At 38.8% G+C, this 16,650-nt stretch overlaps 1 protein-coding gene across 4 annotated transcripts in view; it reads right to left on the minus strand.

Moving 5' to 3' along the window:
• PLPP1 (phospholipid phosphatase 1) overlaps window positions 1-16,650 on the minus strand; it is a 105,175-nt gene that overhangs the window by 27,453 nt on the left and 61,072 nt on the right. For all 4 annotated transcript variants that reach the window (XM_015140080.3, XM_015140079.3, XM_078004741.1 and 1 more), the window contains exon 3: window positions 11,892-12,172. In XM_015140080.3, the coding sequence (XP_014995566.1) occupies window positions 11,892-12,172 (281 nt within the window). The remainder of the gene's footprint in view (window positions 1-11,891; window positions 12,173-16,650) is intronic.

Consider the following 16,650-nt stretch of genomic DNA (forward strand, 5'->3'; position numbering starts at 1 on the left):
AACTGAAGTCCAGTAAAAGGTTCATAATATCAGTAACAGCAGACAGAGTGCAAAAGTGAAGAGAAGATGACGGGGAGAAAAGAGAGTCAATGGGAAAAAATCAAGACCAAAAACCAAAATTGTAGGAGGATATTCTCATCCTTACATGTAACTCTGACTCATTTATACAGTCAACAAAAATGACTCATTTTGGGTGCTTATGTTCCTTTCTCCCCAACGTCAAGCATTATAATTTTATAATTAAAAGCTTATATGGTGGCAGGCTGTAGAGATAAATAAGTTAAAAGAGCAGATTACACTATAATCCTAAAAAACTAGAGACAATATTTAGACTGGATATTTTTGCATTTTTAGCTTTCTGACTTTTAAAATTCAAGAGAAAAATAATAGGAAAGTATGTATCCAGCCAAACTATACTCCACAATAAAACAGCAATGCATACCCACAGTTATGTGCCAATATTATACAGCTCTGAAACTGGCAACAACTGACTCATTCTGGAAAGACTGATGGAAATTACATTTTTCTAGGAAGATACAAAGTCTTTCTAAAACTTCATTTCTACATTTGATTTTCCTTGCTCCTTGCTTCAGAACCCCAAAGCTTACTAAGGGAGCTTATCATTAAAAGCTATAAACAGGCCTGGTGCAGTGGCTCATGCCTGTAACCCCAGCACTTTGGGAGGCTAAGGCGGGCAGATCATGAGGTCAGGAGTTCAAGACCAGCCTGGCCAACATGGTGAAACCCAGTCTACTACAAATACAAAAATTAGCTGGCCGTGGTGGTGCAGGCCTGTAATCCTAGCTACTCTGTAGGCTGAGGCAGGAGTACTGCTTGAACTCAGGAAGCAGAGCTTGCGGTGAGCAGAGATCACGCCACTGCACTCCAGGCTGGGCGACAAAGCGAGACTCCATCTCCGACAACAATAACAAAAAAAAGCTAAATAATTACTTTTAATATATACAGCTCTACAATTTCAGTTATCCAAATATTAATTCTGCTTTTAAAGAGGGTGCTTTCCCAACCCTTACACAGGACTGTAAGTGGACATTTGCAATGTGGATGGTTGTAGAAATTTTAAATAGGTAAAAAGCCTAAGTATACTTAGGTCAAAAGTGCAAAGTAACAGTACATGGCAGCCAATTTATATACATCAGGAAGAGAGAGTCAACGAGTATGACATGTATATATCACAAAATATTTTTATACCATTTTAAATCAATAATGTATTTCATATTTTGTCAAAATGGCTTGTACAAGAAAAATATCATCAATAAGAAATATCACAAGAAAACTCTGAGCTAAAACAAAATAAGATTTATGTACCTGAACCAGAGAAATGATATATGTGTGAATAATTTGCAAGGGGGCTCATGCCTGTAATCCCAGCACTCTGGGAGGCCAAGGCAGGTGGATCACAAGGTCAGGAGTTCGAGACCAGCCTGGTCAATATGGTAAAACCCCATCTCTACTAAAAATGCAAAAATTAGCTGGACGTGGTGGCAAGTGCCTGTAGTCCCAGCTACTTGGGATGCTAAGGCAGGAGAATCGGTTGAACCCAGGAGGTGGAGGTTGCAGTGAGCCGAGATTGTACCACTGCACTCCAACCTGGGTGACAGAGCGAGACTCCATCTCAAAAAAAAAAAAAAAAAAAATTCATTTACATTACACTGTCTAGACTTTAGGTACACTCTTACCACCACAATGACTTTCTTAAATTCGTTGGTTGAGAGAAAAGATTAGAGTTTTCCTGCCTAATTTATTAACATGTTGGTTGATCCAAGAGATATTAGAGACGCAGGCATGGCATTTGGTGGAATAGTACAAAACAGAGAACCAACACCCTGAGACCGAAGTCCCACCTCCATTTTATTAAGTTTCTAGAATCAAAAACAAAATGCTAATCCTTACTGTGCTTCAAGATCTTTATTCATAAAAGTGGGACAATATTATTGTCCATGCCTATGTTACAAGAGTGCTAAAAGGATGAAAATGAGTAACAAATGGTCAGCATGCAAAAGCTTGGATATTTATGCCAGAAAATAAGGAGATCGTTAACTCCCAGGTTAATCTATGATCACTGAAATTAAACACCTTTCTTCATTTGGTTATAAGTAAATAATAAACTAATACATATATGCTTTTTTTCCTGTAGCTTGGTCATGTATTAACCTTTAAAAAAAAAAAACAATAAATGAAGATGTATATTGTAACCCCTAGAGAAACCACCAAAAAACAGATTATGTGTCAGTAGGATACTTAAATTGCTACACTAAAAAAAAAAATTGTTTAATACAAAGGAAAGCAGTATAGGAAGAACAGTAACAAAGAGACGAAACATAGAAAATACATAGTAAGGCTGGGCGTGGTGGCTCATGCCTTAGTCCCAGCACTTAGGGAGGCCAAGGCGGGTAGATCACCTGAGGTCAGGAGTCCGGGACCAGACTGGCCAACATGGTGAAACCCCGTCTCTACTAAAAATGCAAAAATTAATTGGGCGTGGTGGTGCATGCCTGTAATCCCAGCTACTCGGGAGGCTGAGGTGGGAGAGTTGCTTGAACCCAGGAGGCAGAGGCTGCAGTGAGCCAAGATCATTCCACTGCAATCCAGTCTGGGCAACAGAGGAGACCCTGTCTCAAAAAAAAAAAAAAAAAAAAACCACATAGCAAAATGGCAGAAAAATCTAGCCATATTGGTAATTACATTAAACTTTTGATCAAAGGGCAAAGATTTTTCAGTCTGGATTCAAAAGAATAAGCAAGATATGACTACTAAAAGTTACACTTTAAATTCAAAGATTCAAATAAGCTGAAAGTTTTACTTACAGAAAAATTTATAACCCAAACAATAAGCATAAGAGAACTAGAGTGACTATATATTAATATCAGGCAAAATAGACTTTAAAACAAAGAATGTTTCTAAACACAAAGAAATACACTGATACAGAAAAAGGAGCAATACAGCAGGGAAAAAAAAAAAAAAAACCCAACACTTGTAAGTGTTACATATTGAACAGCACAGCCACAAGATAAAAAAACAAAGTTTACACAAATGAAAGGACAAAAAGACAATTCAACAATTATAGTTAGAGATTTCAAGCTCCCCAAAAAATAACTCATAAAACATGTTGGTTAAAAAAAAATCCGTAAAGATATATAAGATTTGAGTAAACTATCAATCAACTTGACCAAATTGATTTCTACAGAACACTTCACCCAGAAAACAGCAAAATACACAAGATCTTCAAATGCACAGGGAACATTCTTCAGAACAGACTGTATGTGAAAAATGTGGGGGCCCAGAGGGATGGGAATCAACTAATTTGAAAGAATTCTAATCATATAAAGTATGTTCTCTAAACACAATGAAATTAAATTAGAAATCGATGACAGAAAGATAAATGAAAAATCCCCTACACAACCCATAGATCAAAGAGGAAGATGCAAGGGAAATTAGAAAGTATTGTTAGTCCTTGCACAACACAGGTTTGAACTGTGCAGGTCCACTTACATACAGATTTTCTTCAATAACAGCTACACTGAGCATGCCTGCCTTTCCTGCCTCCCTTCTACCTCTGTCACACCTGAGACAACAAGACCAACCTCTCCTCTTCCTCCTCCTCCTCAGCCTACTCAGTGAAGAAAATGAGGATGAAGACCTTTAGGATGATCCATTTCCACATACTGGCAGATAAATATTTTGTCTTCATTATGGTTTTCTCATTTTCTTTTCTCTACCACACTTCATTGTAAGAAGACAGTATATAATAAATATGACATACAAAATATGCATTAATGGACTGTTTACATTATTAAGGCTTCCAGTCGACAGTAGGCTATTTGTAGTTAAGTTATGGGGGAGTCAAAAGTTATATGTGAATTTTTGACTGCACAGCGGGTCAGCGCCCCAGTCCCTGCATTGTTTAAGGATCAACTATATTTTCAGTTAAATAAAGATCCAATATATAAAAATTTGTGACACAGCTAATAACCTAAGCATCTACTTTATGAAACTAGAAAAAAGAAAAGAAAACTAAAAGCAGGAAGGAGAAAGTAAATAAAAATCAAAGCAAAAATAAATGAAACTGAACACAAAAAAATAGATAAAAATCAATAACATCAAAAGAAACCCTTGAAACTAATCAAAAGGTTAATAAAATTGGTAAGTTTCTAGCCAGATCAGTCAAGAAAAAAAGACATAAGACACAAATTATCAATAGTAAGAATGTAAGAGGGGCTATCTCTGCAGTTCCTACAAACAATACAAAGATAGTATAATGACACGACAAACAACTTGATGCCAATAAATTTGACAACTTACATGAAATGGACAAATCCCTTAAAAGACAAACAACCAAAGCTCATAGAGAAAACACAGATAACCTGAATAGTTCTATATCTATTTAAAAACTTGAAATCATATTTAAAACCTTCCCACAAAGATTATTCGAGCCTGAAGGCATGTACCTTAGTCCCAGCTAAGAAGGAGCCTCAGGCTGGAGGATCACTTGAGCTCAGGAGTTCAAGGCTACCATAAGCTATGACTGGGCCACTGCACTCCAGCCTGGACAACAGAACAAGACCCCATCTCTAATTAATTAAATAAATGAATGAATGAATATAATTTTTTTAAAAAAATTTTAAAAATAGGCTGGGAGTGGTGGTTCATGCCTGTAGTCCCAGCACTTTGGAAGGCCAAGGTGGGTAGATCAGTTGAGACCAGGAGTTCGAGACCAGCCTGGGCAACATGGTGAAACCCTGTCTCTACAAAAAATACTACAACAACAACAAAAATTAGCTAGGCGTGGTGGCGCACACCTGTAGTCTCAGCTACTCGGGAAGCTAAGATGGGAAGATCACTTGAGCCAGGAGGTCAAGGTTTCAGTGAGCCAAGATCACACCACTGCACTCCAGCCTAGGTGACAAAGTGAGACCCTGTCTCAGTTTAAAAAAATAAAATTAAACTTAAAACCTTCCCACAAATAAACTTCTAGGCCCAAATGGCTTCACTGATGAATTTGACTAACACTTAATACCAAACTTTTGACACCAAAGCTAGACAAAAACTTTACAAGAAAACTACAGACCAATAACTTATGAACATAGATATAAAAATCCTTAACAAAATATTAGCAAACCAAAACCAATTAATATAAAAAGTATAATACTCCATGACCAAGTTATACCCCAGGGATAAAAAGTTGCTTTGATATTCAAAAACTAACACAATATATTACATTAGAGAATAAAGAGGAAAAACAATATAGCCATCTTAACAAACAGAAAAAGCATGTCACAAAATCCAATACCCATTCATGATAAAAATCTAACAAAAAGCATCTACAAAAAAAAATAATAAAACACACAAGTAACATATTTGTGAAAGGCCGAGTGCTTCTTTCCTAAGGTCAGGAAGAAGACAAGCAATCTGCTCTCACCCCTTCTTTCAACCTTGTATTGGAGGTCTTAGCCAGTGTAATAAGGGAAGGAAAAGAAATCAAAGGCAATATAGAAGAGAAAAGAAGTACAGCTCTCTTTATTCACACACAACATGAATGGGAAAGCAAAAAACCTTCAGGAATCTATAAAATTACTCCAAGTAATAAATTAAATTAGCAAGATTGCAGGATACACGATTAATATAAAAACCAAGTGTACTTCTACATGCTCAAAACAATTGGAAATTGATTTTAAAAAAAACTCACAATGGCATTAAATTAGTAATATACTTAACAAAACGTATGCAAGTCCCAGACCCTAAAAACTAAAAAATACTGGCATGAGAAACTAAAGAAAACCTAAGTTAATGGAGAGATACATATTCATGGATTGGAAGCCCCAATATTAAGATGGCAATTCTTCAAAAATTGATCTATATATTTGAAGCAATCTCAATAAAAATTCTGCCCTTTCAAAGAAAACACAGAGAACTTACAATAGACAAAGCAAGCTTTAAAAAGAAGGACAAAGTTAAAACCTTCCCAATACACCTCATTTTAAAACCTATTACAAAGTTGCAGTATGGTATTCACATGAGAGGCATACAGAGCAATGAAGTAGATTAAGTGTCCAGAAATAGATGCACATGTATATGGTCGATTCATTTTCAACAAAAATGCCAACGTAATTCAATGTGAAAATGGGTTTTTTTGGTCAATAATGTTGGAACAACCAGATATTCAATGGAGAAAAAGTAGATATTGACCCTTTTTGTCACATTATACACAAAAAAATAATTCAAATGGATCACAACAATAAACAAAAAACTTACTGGAACATTGAGGCAAGTAAAGATTTCTTAGGACACAGAAAGCACAAACCATAAAAGAAAAAAATGATAAATTAGATTCCATCAAATTTAAGACTTCTAAGCTTCAAAAACCACCATTAAGAAAATAAAGCAGCCGGCCGGGCGCGGTGGCTCATGCCTGTAATCCCAGCACTTTTGGAGGCCAGGCGGGCAGATCACGAGGTCAGGAGATCGAGACCATCCTGGCTAACACGGTGAAACCCCGTCTCTATTAAAAAAAATACAAAAAAATTAGCCAGGCGTGGCGACGGGCACCTGCAGTCCCAGCTACTCGGGAGGCTGAAGCAGGAGAATGGCATGAACCTGGGAGGCGGAGCTTGCAGTGAGCCGAGATCACGCCACTACACTCCAGCCTGGGGGACACAGCAAGACTCTATCTCAAAAAACAAAACAAAACAAAAACAAAAATAAAGAAAAGAAAGCCATAAAAAAGAATGAGTTCATGTCTTTTCCAGGGACAAGCATGAAGCTAGAAACCATCATTCTCAGCAAACTAACACGGGAATAGAAAACCAAACGCCACATGTTCTCATTCATAAGCGGGAGTTGTACAATGAGAACACATGGACAGAGGGAGGGGAACATTACATGCCGGGGCCTGTCAGGGGGTGCGGGGTTAGGTCGGGGGAGAGCATTAGGACAAACACCTAATGCATGTGTGGCTTAAAAACTAGATGAACGGGTTGATAGGTGCAGCAAACCACCATGGCACATATATACCTATGTAACAAACTTGCACGTTCTGCACCTGTATCCTAGAACTTAAAGTAAGATAAAAAAGAAAAAGAAAAAGTTGGGCCAGGACCAGTGGCTGACGCGTGTAATCCTAGCACTTTGGGAGGGTGAGGTGAGATCACTTGAGGTCAAGAGTTCAAGACCAGCCTGGCCGACATGGTGAAACTCATCTCTACTAAAAATACAAAAAGTAGCTGGGCGTGGTGGCACACACCTGTAATCTCAGCTACTCAAGAGGCTGAGGCATGAGGTTGCAGTGAGTCAAGATTGTGCCATTGCACTCCAGCCTAGGTAACAGAGTGAGACTCCATCTCAAAAAAAAAAAAAAAAAAAAGAAAGAAAAGAAAAAGTTGATTAGGCATGGTGGCTCATGCTTATAATCCCAGCACTTTGGCTTTGGAAGGCCGAGGCAAGAGGGTCGCTTGAGCACAGGAGTTCAAAAACAGCCTGGACAACAAACAAAGCAAGACCCTGTCCCTCAAACAAACGAACAAACAAATAAATAAATAAATAAATAAGAAAATAAATAGCAAGCCACAGATTGAGAGAAAATATTTTCAAAACATATATCTAACAAAGGACTTCTATTCAGAATATATAAAGAACTCTTACAACTCAGGCAAGCAACTCATTTTTTTTTTTTAATGGGTAAAAGAGTTAACATTTCAAAAATGACAATAGCTGAATGGACAAACACACAAAAAGATGTTCAGCAACACTGGTCATTAAGGAAATACAAATTAAAACCACACTGAGATACCGTAACAAAAACCTCTAGAATGGCTAAATTAACAAAACTGGCCATTAACAAATGGCAAGGATGTGAAGTTAACTGGGATTCTCATGCATTGCTGGAGAGAATGCAAAATGGTACAACCACTGTGTAAAAGATTGGCAGTTTCTTAGAACGGTAACTACACACATGCTATATAGTCCAGCACTTCTACTCCTAGATATTTGTTCAAGAAAAATAAAAGTATATATTACTGTACTGGTACACAATGTTCAGAACATCTTTTTTGTTTTTTGCTTTTTTTATTTTTTTGAGAAAGAGTCTTCTTGTTCTGTCACCCAGGCTGGCACAATCTAGGCTAACTGCAACGTCCACCTCACAGGTTCAAGTGATTCTTGTGCCTCAGCCTCTCAGCCTCCCGAATAGCTGGGATTACACCTGGCTAATTTCTGTATTTTTAGTAGAGACAGGGTTTCACCATGTTGGCCAGGCTGGTCTTGAAATCCTGACCTCAAGTGATCCACCCGGCCTTGGCCTCCCAAAGTGCTGGCATTACAGGCGTGAGCCACCACACCTGGCCAAAACAGCTTTATTTTTAAAAGCCAAAACTTGGAGGCAACCCAAATGTCCATCAATATTTGTATGAATGGATAAGTAAACTGTGTTATATCCATACAATCGAATATACCTCAGGGGGAGAAAAAGGAACAAAGTGGATGAATTGCAAAACTAACATGTTAAGTGAAAGAAGGCAGACACAACAAAGTACTCACTGTATGATTCCTTTTATATAATATTCTAGAAAACACAAAACTATAGGGGCAGAAACTTGACCCTGGGTTTGCAGATGGGAGTGTGAATTGACTGTAAACACTCAGGGACAAGCTTTTCAAATATCTGAAAACTTGACTGTACCGGTAAATAACTTTACAAATACAATTTATTCGGTTTATTCAATTGTACACTTAAAATGGCCAAATTTTATGTTATGTGAATTATACCTCAAAAAAGCTATTTAAAAGAGTAGTTCAACTAGTATCTATTCTATTTTTTCTTTTGTGATTTAAATCCTATAAGTGTTTTTTTGTGTGTGGGGGGTGGTTTTTTATTGTTGTTGTTGTTGTTGTTGTTTTTTGAGATGGAGTCTCACCCTGTCACACAGGCTGGAGTGCAGTGGCGCAATCTCTGCTCGCTGCAACCTCTGCCTCCCGGCTTCAAGCGATTCTCCTGCCTCAGCCCTAAAGCTAGATCTGTGAAGGCACAGATTTTTTTTTTTTTCTTGAGACGGATTCTTGCTCTGTTGCCCAGGATGGAGTGCAGTGGCACTATCTTGGCTCACTGCAACTTCCTCTCCCGGGTTCAAGCGATTCTCCTGCCTCAGCCTCCCGAGTAGCTGGGATTACAGGCATGCAGCCACCATGCCTGTCTACTTTTTGTATTTTTAGTAGAGACGGGGTTTCACCATGTTGGCCAGACTGGTCTTGAACTCTTGATGTCAAGTGATCTGCCCACCTCTGCCTCCCAAAGTGCTGGGATTGCAGGCATGAGCCACCATGCCAGCCGTAATCCTATAGCCGGTTTTATCATTGCATTCATAAATAGGTATGGCATTTTTTAAAGGCTATATGGTTAAGCTATAGATGGAAGAAGAAATCATGATAATTTTATTCTATTAAATCAGGGTGTCCAATCTTTTGGCTTCCCTGCAGCATACTGGAAGAAGAACCGTCTTCGGCCAAGCATAAAATGCACTAACAATAGCTGATGATAAACAAACAAACAAAAATCATAATGTTTTAAGAAAGTTTATGAATTTGTGTCTCCATCTCAAAGCCATCCTGGGTCACATGTGGGCCACAGGTCAGATAAGCTTGTATCAGATTTTGTTTTACATGGTATGTTTTTACCCAGCCATTTGTTCTTCTTTATAATTTGTTCTAAATTTCAGTCTCATTTTCAATAGGCTTCCTCTCCTCCACCCAAGGCATTTGTTCATCCCCTCTGTTCCTACTCCTCCACTGAACACTCTAGAATTCTGGCTCTACTGTTAAATTCCTCTATCTTTCTCTGTGTCTCCAAACTGTTCCCTGAAGGCTCTCTGTACCTTCTAGTCATTCAATCAAAGAAGCTTTCCCTAGGATACTGCTCGCCCCTGCAGGGAATGAGATCTCCATAGCCCATATACCTTACAAGTCCAGTATTGATGTTGGTGTTTTCTTCATTCATCAAAGTCATTTCTGGACCATGCTTCCTCTACCCCTCTTACAAAAATGCTTGTTCACCTGAGCTCAAATCAATAATATCACCTTCTACCAACTATTTCTCAACTGTCTATCTCTTCAGTCACTTTTCCCTCCTTCATTAAGACTTTACACCCCTATCAGTCCTCCTCAACACCTCAAAGCTTGCCATTTAACAGCTTGATCTTTCTCTTCTTTGATCTCATTATCATCAAGCAAGTTCTCTTCCATTCTCATCATTTGTTTAATGTAAATCTTCCCTGTCAGACTAAGGTCCATGAAGATGGGGACCATAGATGTCTGGTTCACTGCTAACCCCCAAGCAAACAGCATAGTATATACTCTAGTTAAATAAGATTTTTTTTTTCATCCCCACTAAATACAAAAAATTGAAGCTACTGGCTGGGCACCATGGCTCATGCCTGTAATTTCTGCACTTTGGAAGCCCAAGGCAGGCAGATCACCTAAGGTCAGGAGTTTGAGACCAGCCTGGAAAACATGGTAAAACCCCATCTCTACTAAAAATACAAAAATTAGCAGGGCATGGTGGCGCGTGCCTGTAGTCCCAGCCACTCAGGAGGCTGAGGCAGGACAATCACTTGAACCCGGGAGGTGGAGGCTGCAGTGAGCCGAGATGGTGCCACTACACTCCAGCTTGGGTGACAGAGCAAGACTCCGTCTCAAAAAAAAAAAAAAAAAAAAAAAAATTGAAGCTACTAGCAGGCCCACGTTGCTTACAAGAAAAACAACAAAGACAATGAACTATCTGGAAATCGTATCTAAAAAAAATCAAACAAACAAAGGATGTTTTACCCAAGAAAGTATTAGTACTTTGAACAATTAAAGGAAATTAAACTTAATATATAAAAAGGCTGACAATTTTGAAACTTGAGATGAGGAATTGGCTCTGCTACTAATTAGTGGCTTTACTTAGTGTTCTCAGTCCTCTATTTTTACCTCATCTATAAATTTAAAAAGTTGGATCTTCTGAGTTCTAAACATTCTATTTCATTCATGTCAAATGGTGCCCCAGCATGCAAAAGGAGCCCAATAAGGATGTTATAAGATGGCAACCTGATGAGCCAGACCTGTCACAATCTGAACCAAGTTACCTTATTAAAAAAAAAATCTAAAAAATAATAATAATCTAAGAATACTAAGATCTAGCAGAGCTTCATAAATAATGGTGGGACTAGATCAGGGTTCAGCAAACTATGAACCCTGGGGCAGTATGTTTTTGTAAAGTTTATTGGAAGATAGCCACATTATTCATTTAAGTATTATCTATGACTGCTTTCTTGCTATTAACAGCAGAGTTCCATAGTTGTGAAAGAGACTACATGGCCCACAGAGCCTAAAATATTTACTATTGGCTGGGTGTGGTGGCTCATGCCTGCAACCCCAGCACTTTGGGAGGCCAAGGTGGAAGGACCACTTGAGCCCAGGAGTTTGACACTAGCCTGGGCAACATAGTGAGACCTAGTCTCTACAAAATAATAATATAAAAATGTTAAAAAAAAAAATTATATATATATATATATATATATATATATATATATATATATATATATTTGCTATCTGGCATCTTAAGAAAAAGTTTGCTGACCCTAAACGATCTATAAGGTTCATTTAACATTCTTATATGCTGGCGATGAAAAAAAGAACTGCAGTAAAAAACTCTTAAATGGAAGACAGCAATAAAAAAGGAATAAGGCATGAGGAGAGAGAACAATTCAAACAAGATCAAAATTCACCTCCCAGTGATAACACTAACTTCTCTTTTTAAGCCAGTGCATGGCTTATCTTCCAGTCACTGAAACCTTCTATTCCAAGAATATACAAGATTAAACAAGCATTAGCGATTTAACACTCACCTGCCTTCCTTAACTTTTTCTGCATTCCCTCGACATATGTAGTTTTCAATGTAACCATCGCTGCAGTTGATTTTTGACCAATCTGGATCACAAACATCCAAGAAGTGAGGCCGCAGTCTGCCTATTGAATACTTGGCAATGTCAGTCAGGGACTGACTAGCAGCTGCACCAAATAAAAAGGTTCCAATGGCTTTGTAAATAGTGGCTATGTAGTTATTCCTGATAAAGGAATTTGAGTGCAAAAGGTTACAGTAAACAGACAGGGTTTCTCCAAGAATCATCTGAAAAAGAAACAGAAAAATAACATGTTAAAGTAGCAAGCAGGCACTTTAAACAAAACGAAACATAGTGGGGAAGAAGGAAATGGTAAATCACAAAAAGATCTTTGTTTTAAAAACTGTCCCAGCCCCTTTTTTCTTTACAATGGAGTCAACTTCAGATATCCAATTCTAAACCACAAAAAAGGTGTCTTATCAATGGTGAACATTACTCACAAAGCCATGGCTGGGCCAAAAACATATCATTGCTTACCTAAAATAACAAGATCGTATTTTTTTTTCTTGTATTCAAATAAACAGAGTTTTAAAAAGTACAAAGAGATATATCCTGGAGGACAAAAACTATGGCTTGTCCAAAAAACAAACTTCCGGCTGGGCATGGTGGCTCATGCCTGTAATCCCAGCACTTTGGGAGCCCAAGGCGGGTGGATCACCCGAAGTCAGGAGTTCGAGACCAGCCTGGCCAACATGGTAAACCCTGTCTCTACAAAAATTACAAAAAAACAACCAGGCATCGAAGAAGGTGCCTGTAATCCCAGCTACTTGGGAGGCTAAGGCAAGAGAATCGCTTGAACCTGGGAGGCGGAGGTTGCAGCGAGCCGAGATTGTGCCATTGCACTCCAGCTTGGGCAACAAGAGCAAGACTCTATCTCGATAAATACATACATACATACTTCCCCAATCAGAAACTCCTGTGTATAAGTACTTTTACCTGACAGAGTCTTCATTTTTCTCAAATATTCCTTTGAATCAAAGACATCCATCATATTAAAAAGGGTAAAATCATTTCAGGGAGGATTGCTAGAGGATACAGAGGGCAGGGATTTAGCTAACAGGATATACCAGTCCTGCCTTCCAGGTGACCTCTGCTGGAGGCCCAAGGGGTGCGATGGGACTCTTAGTCACTAATTTAAAAGTATAAAAAGGTTTCTGATGCTTTACAAGTTAACAAACCAGTATCCTGAGAATTCAAAGAATACTGAATGGCAACATTATAAATAGTAACATTTGCTATTAAAAAAGACAGTAAGACTCTAGATACCTGAGACCAAAATAAACAGCTAAGGCCAGGCACTGTGGCTCAACTCCTGTAATCCCAGCACTTTGGGAGGCAGAGGCAGGTGAATCATTTGAGGTCAGGAGTTCGAGACCAGCCTGGCCAATATGGTGAAACCCCGTATCTACTAAAAATACCAAAAATTAGCCAGGAGTGGTGGCAGGCGCCTATAATCCCCAGCTACTTGGCAGACTGAGGCGGAAGAATCGCTTGAACCTGGGAGGTGGAGGCTGCAGTGAGCCAAGATGGCGCCACTGCACTCCAGCCTCGGCGCGACACAGCAAGACTCCATCTCAAAAAAATAATAATTAAAAACAACAACAACAACAACAAAAACCACTTAAACACAGAATAGTCTGAACAGTGGGTTTGCTAATCTGTGTGGAGAGAATATAAGTAGCAAAGCTTGACTTGAAATACATTACTAGTTTCTCTACTTCACCTTAAATTTATATAAACAATTTTATAAAGGATTCAAACATTTCCATTTAATGAGGATCAACTGTCTTCAGGGTAAGTCTTACCATAAGTAAAATAAATGGTTGCTTCCTGAAAGGGATTTCAAGAATCTGATACCTAAAATCCTTTCCTTATTCTGGCTCAATGACTCCTAGAGTTCCATAATTAGAATGTTATAACTTTGACAATGAGACTCTGAACTCTACAAGGTAAGGAGGATTTCTTAATTGCTGAACAGAAACCTCCTATCACCAGAGTGACCTAAACAAAGTAAGTGGTCAATAAATTTTAGTGGAAGGTGCTGCCTTGGGTAAACAGTAAATGCCCTTAGTTTACACGTTAAGCCCCATAAAAATACAGTTCTAATTATAGTCCTTAATGTGAATGAATTAATCAGATTCTTTTCTGAGAACAGGTCACAGGAGAGGTTCCAGGAATGCCATTCCTTTACAATTTTGCTTAGGGTTATCCCTGACTGCCAACAGAAGAGCCCTTTCCATTTCAGTATACATTGCCTCCTTACGCCAGGAAGGGGTCCCAGTATTTCCTCACAGATTAGTAGCCAGAAAGAACTTATCTAACATTTCATTTTGGAATTAATCTTTGATTCTTGAAAACATATCAAGTATATTAATCAACCACAGTTTTAGCAGTTGAAACTTCCACATCTCAGGTATCAGCTGTTCTTCCACATCTCAGCTATCAGCTGGCACTCGACTATTTTCCAAAAGCAGGTAGTATGTTTTGTGAGTCTTCCTAGTCATAATCATCATAGTTTATGGCCACCCAAATCCTGGCTCTTGCCAGTGATGACAGAAAATGAGTTTGCTAGGAATATTCAGAATACTGGGCACAGATTAAAAGCTGATCTTCAGAAGCAGTGTAAGCTGAAACTTAGCCATTAATACTGGGAATGCAGGCAAGTCTCTAACGCCAGCAAATGCTAGGTTAACTTACATCACTGAGAGAAGCAGACAATAGAGGAGTTCTAAATTAATTCTTCTGAATTAAATGCAGAGATGTGTCTGCCCATTTGATCCACACAAGATAGCCATATTGTTTTGTTTCATTTCAATTCCTTATCCTGACCTTTGAGCCATTTATGCCAATTCTTAACCTTTCATGAAGTCAACAGCTAAGCCAAGTGTGGCCTAATCCTAAAACTGAGATTATTTATAATGTATTATTTACTCAGATTCTAGGATATGATAAATTATCAAAGAAATAAAAATGATGTTTGGAGGAGTAAAACAATACTTATGAAGTTCAAAGCTAATAATTATCTAAATCAGAGTGATTCAACCTTTTTAAACCTGTCTCCCATAGTATTCTCTTACCATCCCCTTTAAATCTCCATCAACCAAGATAGTTTTATGTTTCTACACTGTCCCTATGATTTTGTGTCTTTCATTCAGGGCCCATCTTCCCAAAAGAACAGTCTAAAATCAATGGCACATCTCCACATCTTCCTCTCCCTCCTAAATATCTCTAACCACTTCCATTTCCTTTATTCTACTGATTTTTTCACAAAAGTCAAAATTGTCTCATCCGATCAAACAGATTTTCTTTTTTTCTTTTTTTTTTTTTTTTTTGAGACACAGTCTTGCTCTGTTGCCCAGGCTAGAGTGCAGTGGCACAATCTCGGCTCACTGCAACCTCTGCCTCCCAGGTTCAAGCGATTCTCCTGCTTCAGCCTCCTGTGTAGCTGGGATTACAGATGTGCACCACTGCGCCCAGCTAATTTTTGTCTTTTTAGTAGAAAAGAGGTTTCACCATCTTGACCAGGCTGGTCTTGAACTCCTGACTTTGTGATCCACCCACCTCGGCCTCCCAAAGTGCTGGGATTACAGGAGTGAGCCACCGCACCCAGCCAGATCAAACAGATTTTTATCAACTCTCACTTACTTTAACTTCTCGGTACATTTGACTTCACTGACCACTTCCTCCTTATTGAAATTATCCCATGTCTTCTGAGAAACTATAATAATCCTGGTTCTCTACCGGCCAGGTTCCCTCAATCACTCATTTATTAATGAATCATTTGCAACTCATGTCAAGGCCCTGGTGTGCAATCTTAATCATGGCGATTTTTTTAAATAAATGATTTACTTTCTAGTAAACAAAGTTAAATGTATACAAGTCTAACTGAGCATTGCCTGAAAGAGGCTGAGTTAATGAATAAAATAGAATTATGTTAATTTAGCACATAAGGCTGGGCATGATGGCTTACACCTATAATCCCAGCACTTCGGGATGTTGAGGCAGGAGGGTTGCTTGAACCCAGGAGTTTGAGACACAAGCCTGCGCAACTCAGAGAGATCGTATCTCTTAAAAAAAAAAAATGTAATTAGCCGGTTGTGGTGGTGCACACCTGTGGTCCCAGCTCCTCAGGTGGCTGAAGCAGGAGGATCACTTAAGCCCAGGAGGTCGAGGCTGCAGTGAGCTCTGATCACACCACTGCACTCCAAGCCTGGGTGACAGAGAAAGACTCTGTCAATCAATTAATCAAAACATACATATATAAAACCACTGCCCTAAGCAGTGTTTGTTTTCAGTGATACTGTAGAGATGAATAACAGTGCGTTTAAACAATCAGTTCTTTTTAAAGCAGTCTGTACTCATCTATTAATTTACTTGCCATTTTATTAAATGTAAAGATAACTTTCTCACAGGTTATGTTGAGAGAGTAAAGAATAGGCCGGGCACAGTGGCTCACACCTGTAATCCCGGCACTTTGGGAGGCTGAGGCGGGTGGATCATGAGGTCAGGAGCTCAGGACCATCCTGGCCAACATAGTGAAACCCCATCTTTACTAAAAATACAAAAATCAGCTGGATGTGGTGGCAGGCGCCTGTAATCCCAGCCACTTGGGAGGCTGAAGCAAGAGAATCGCTTGAACCCAGGAGTCAGAGTTTGCAGTGAGCCAAGATTGCGCCACTGCACTCCAGCCCAGGCAACACAGCGA

This window comes from Macaca mulatta, chromosome 6 (assembly GCF_049350105.2).
Source record: "Macaca mulatta isolate MMU2019108-1 chromosome 6, T2T-MMU8v2.0, whole genome shotgun sequence".
In the NCBI taxonomy this organism is placed as follows: Eukaryota; Metazoa; Chordata; class Mammalia; order Primates; family Cercopithecidae; genus Macaca; species Macaca mulatta.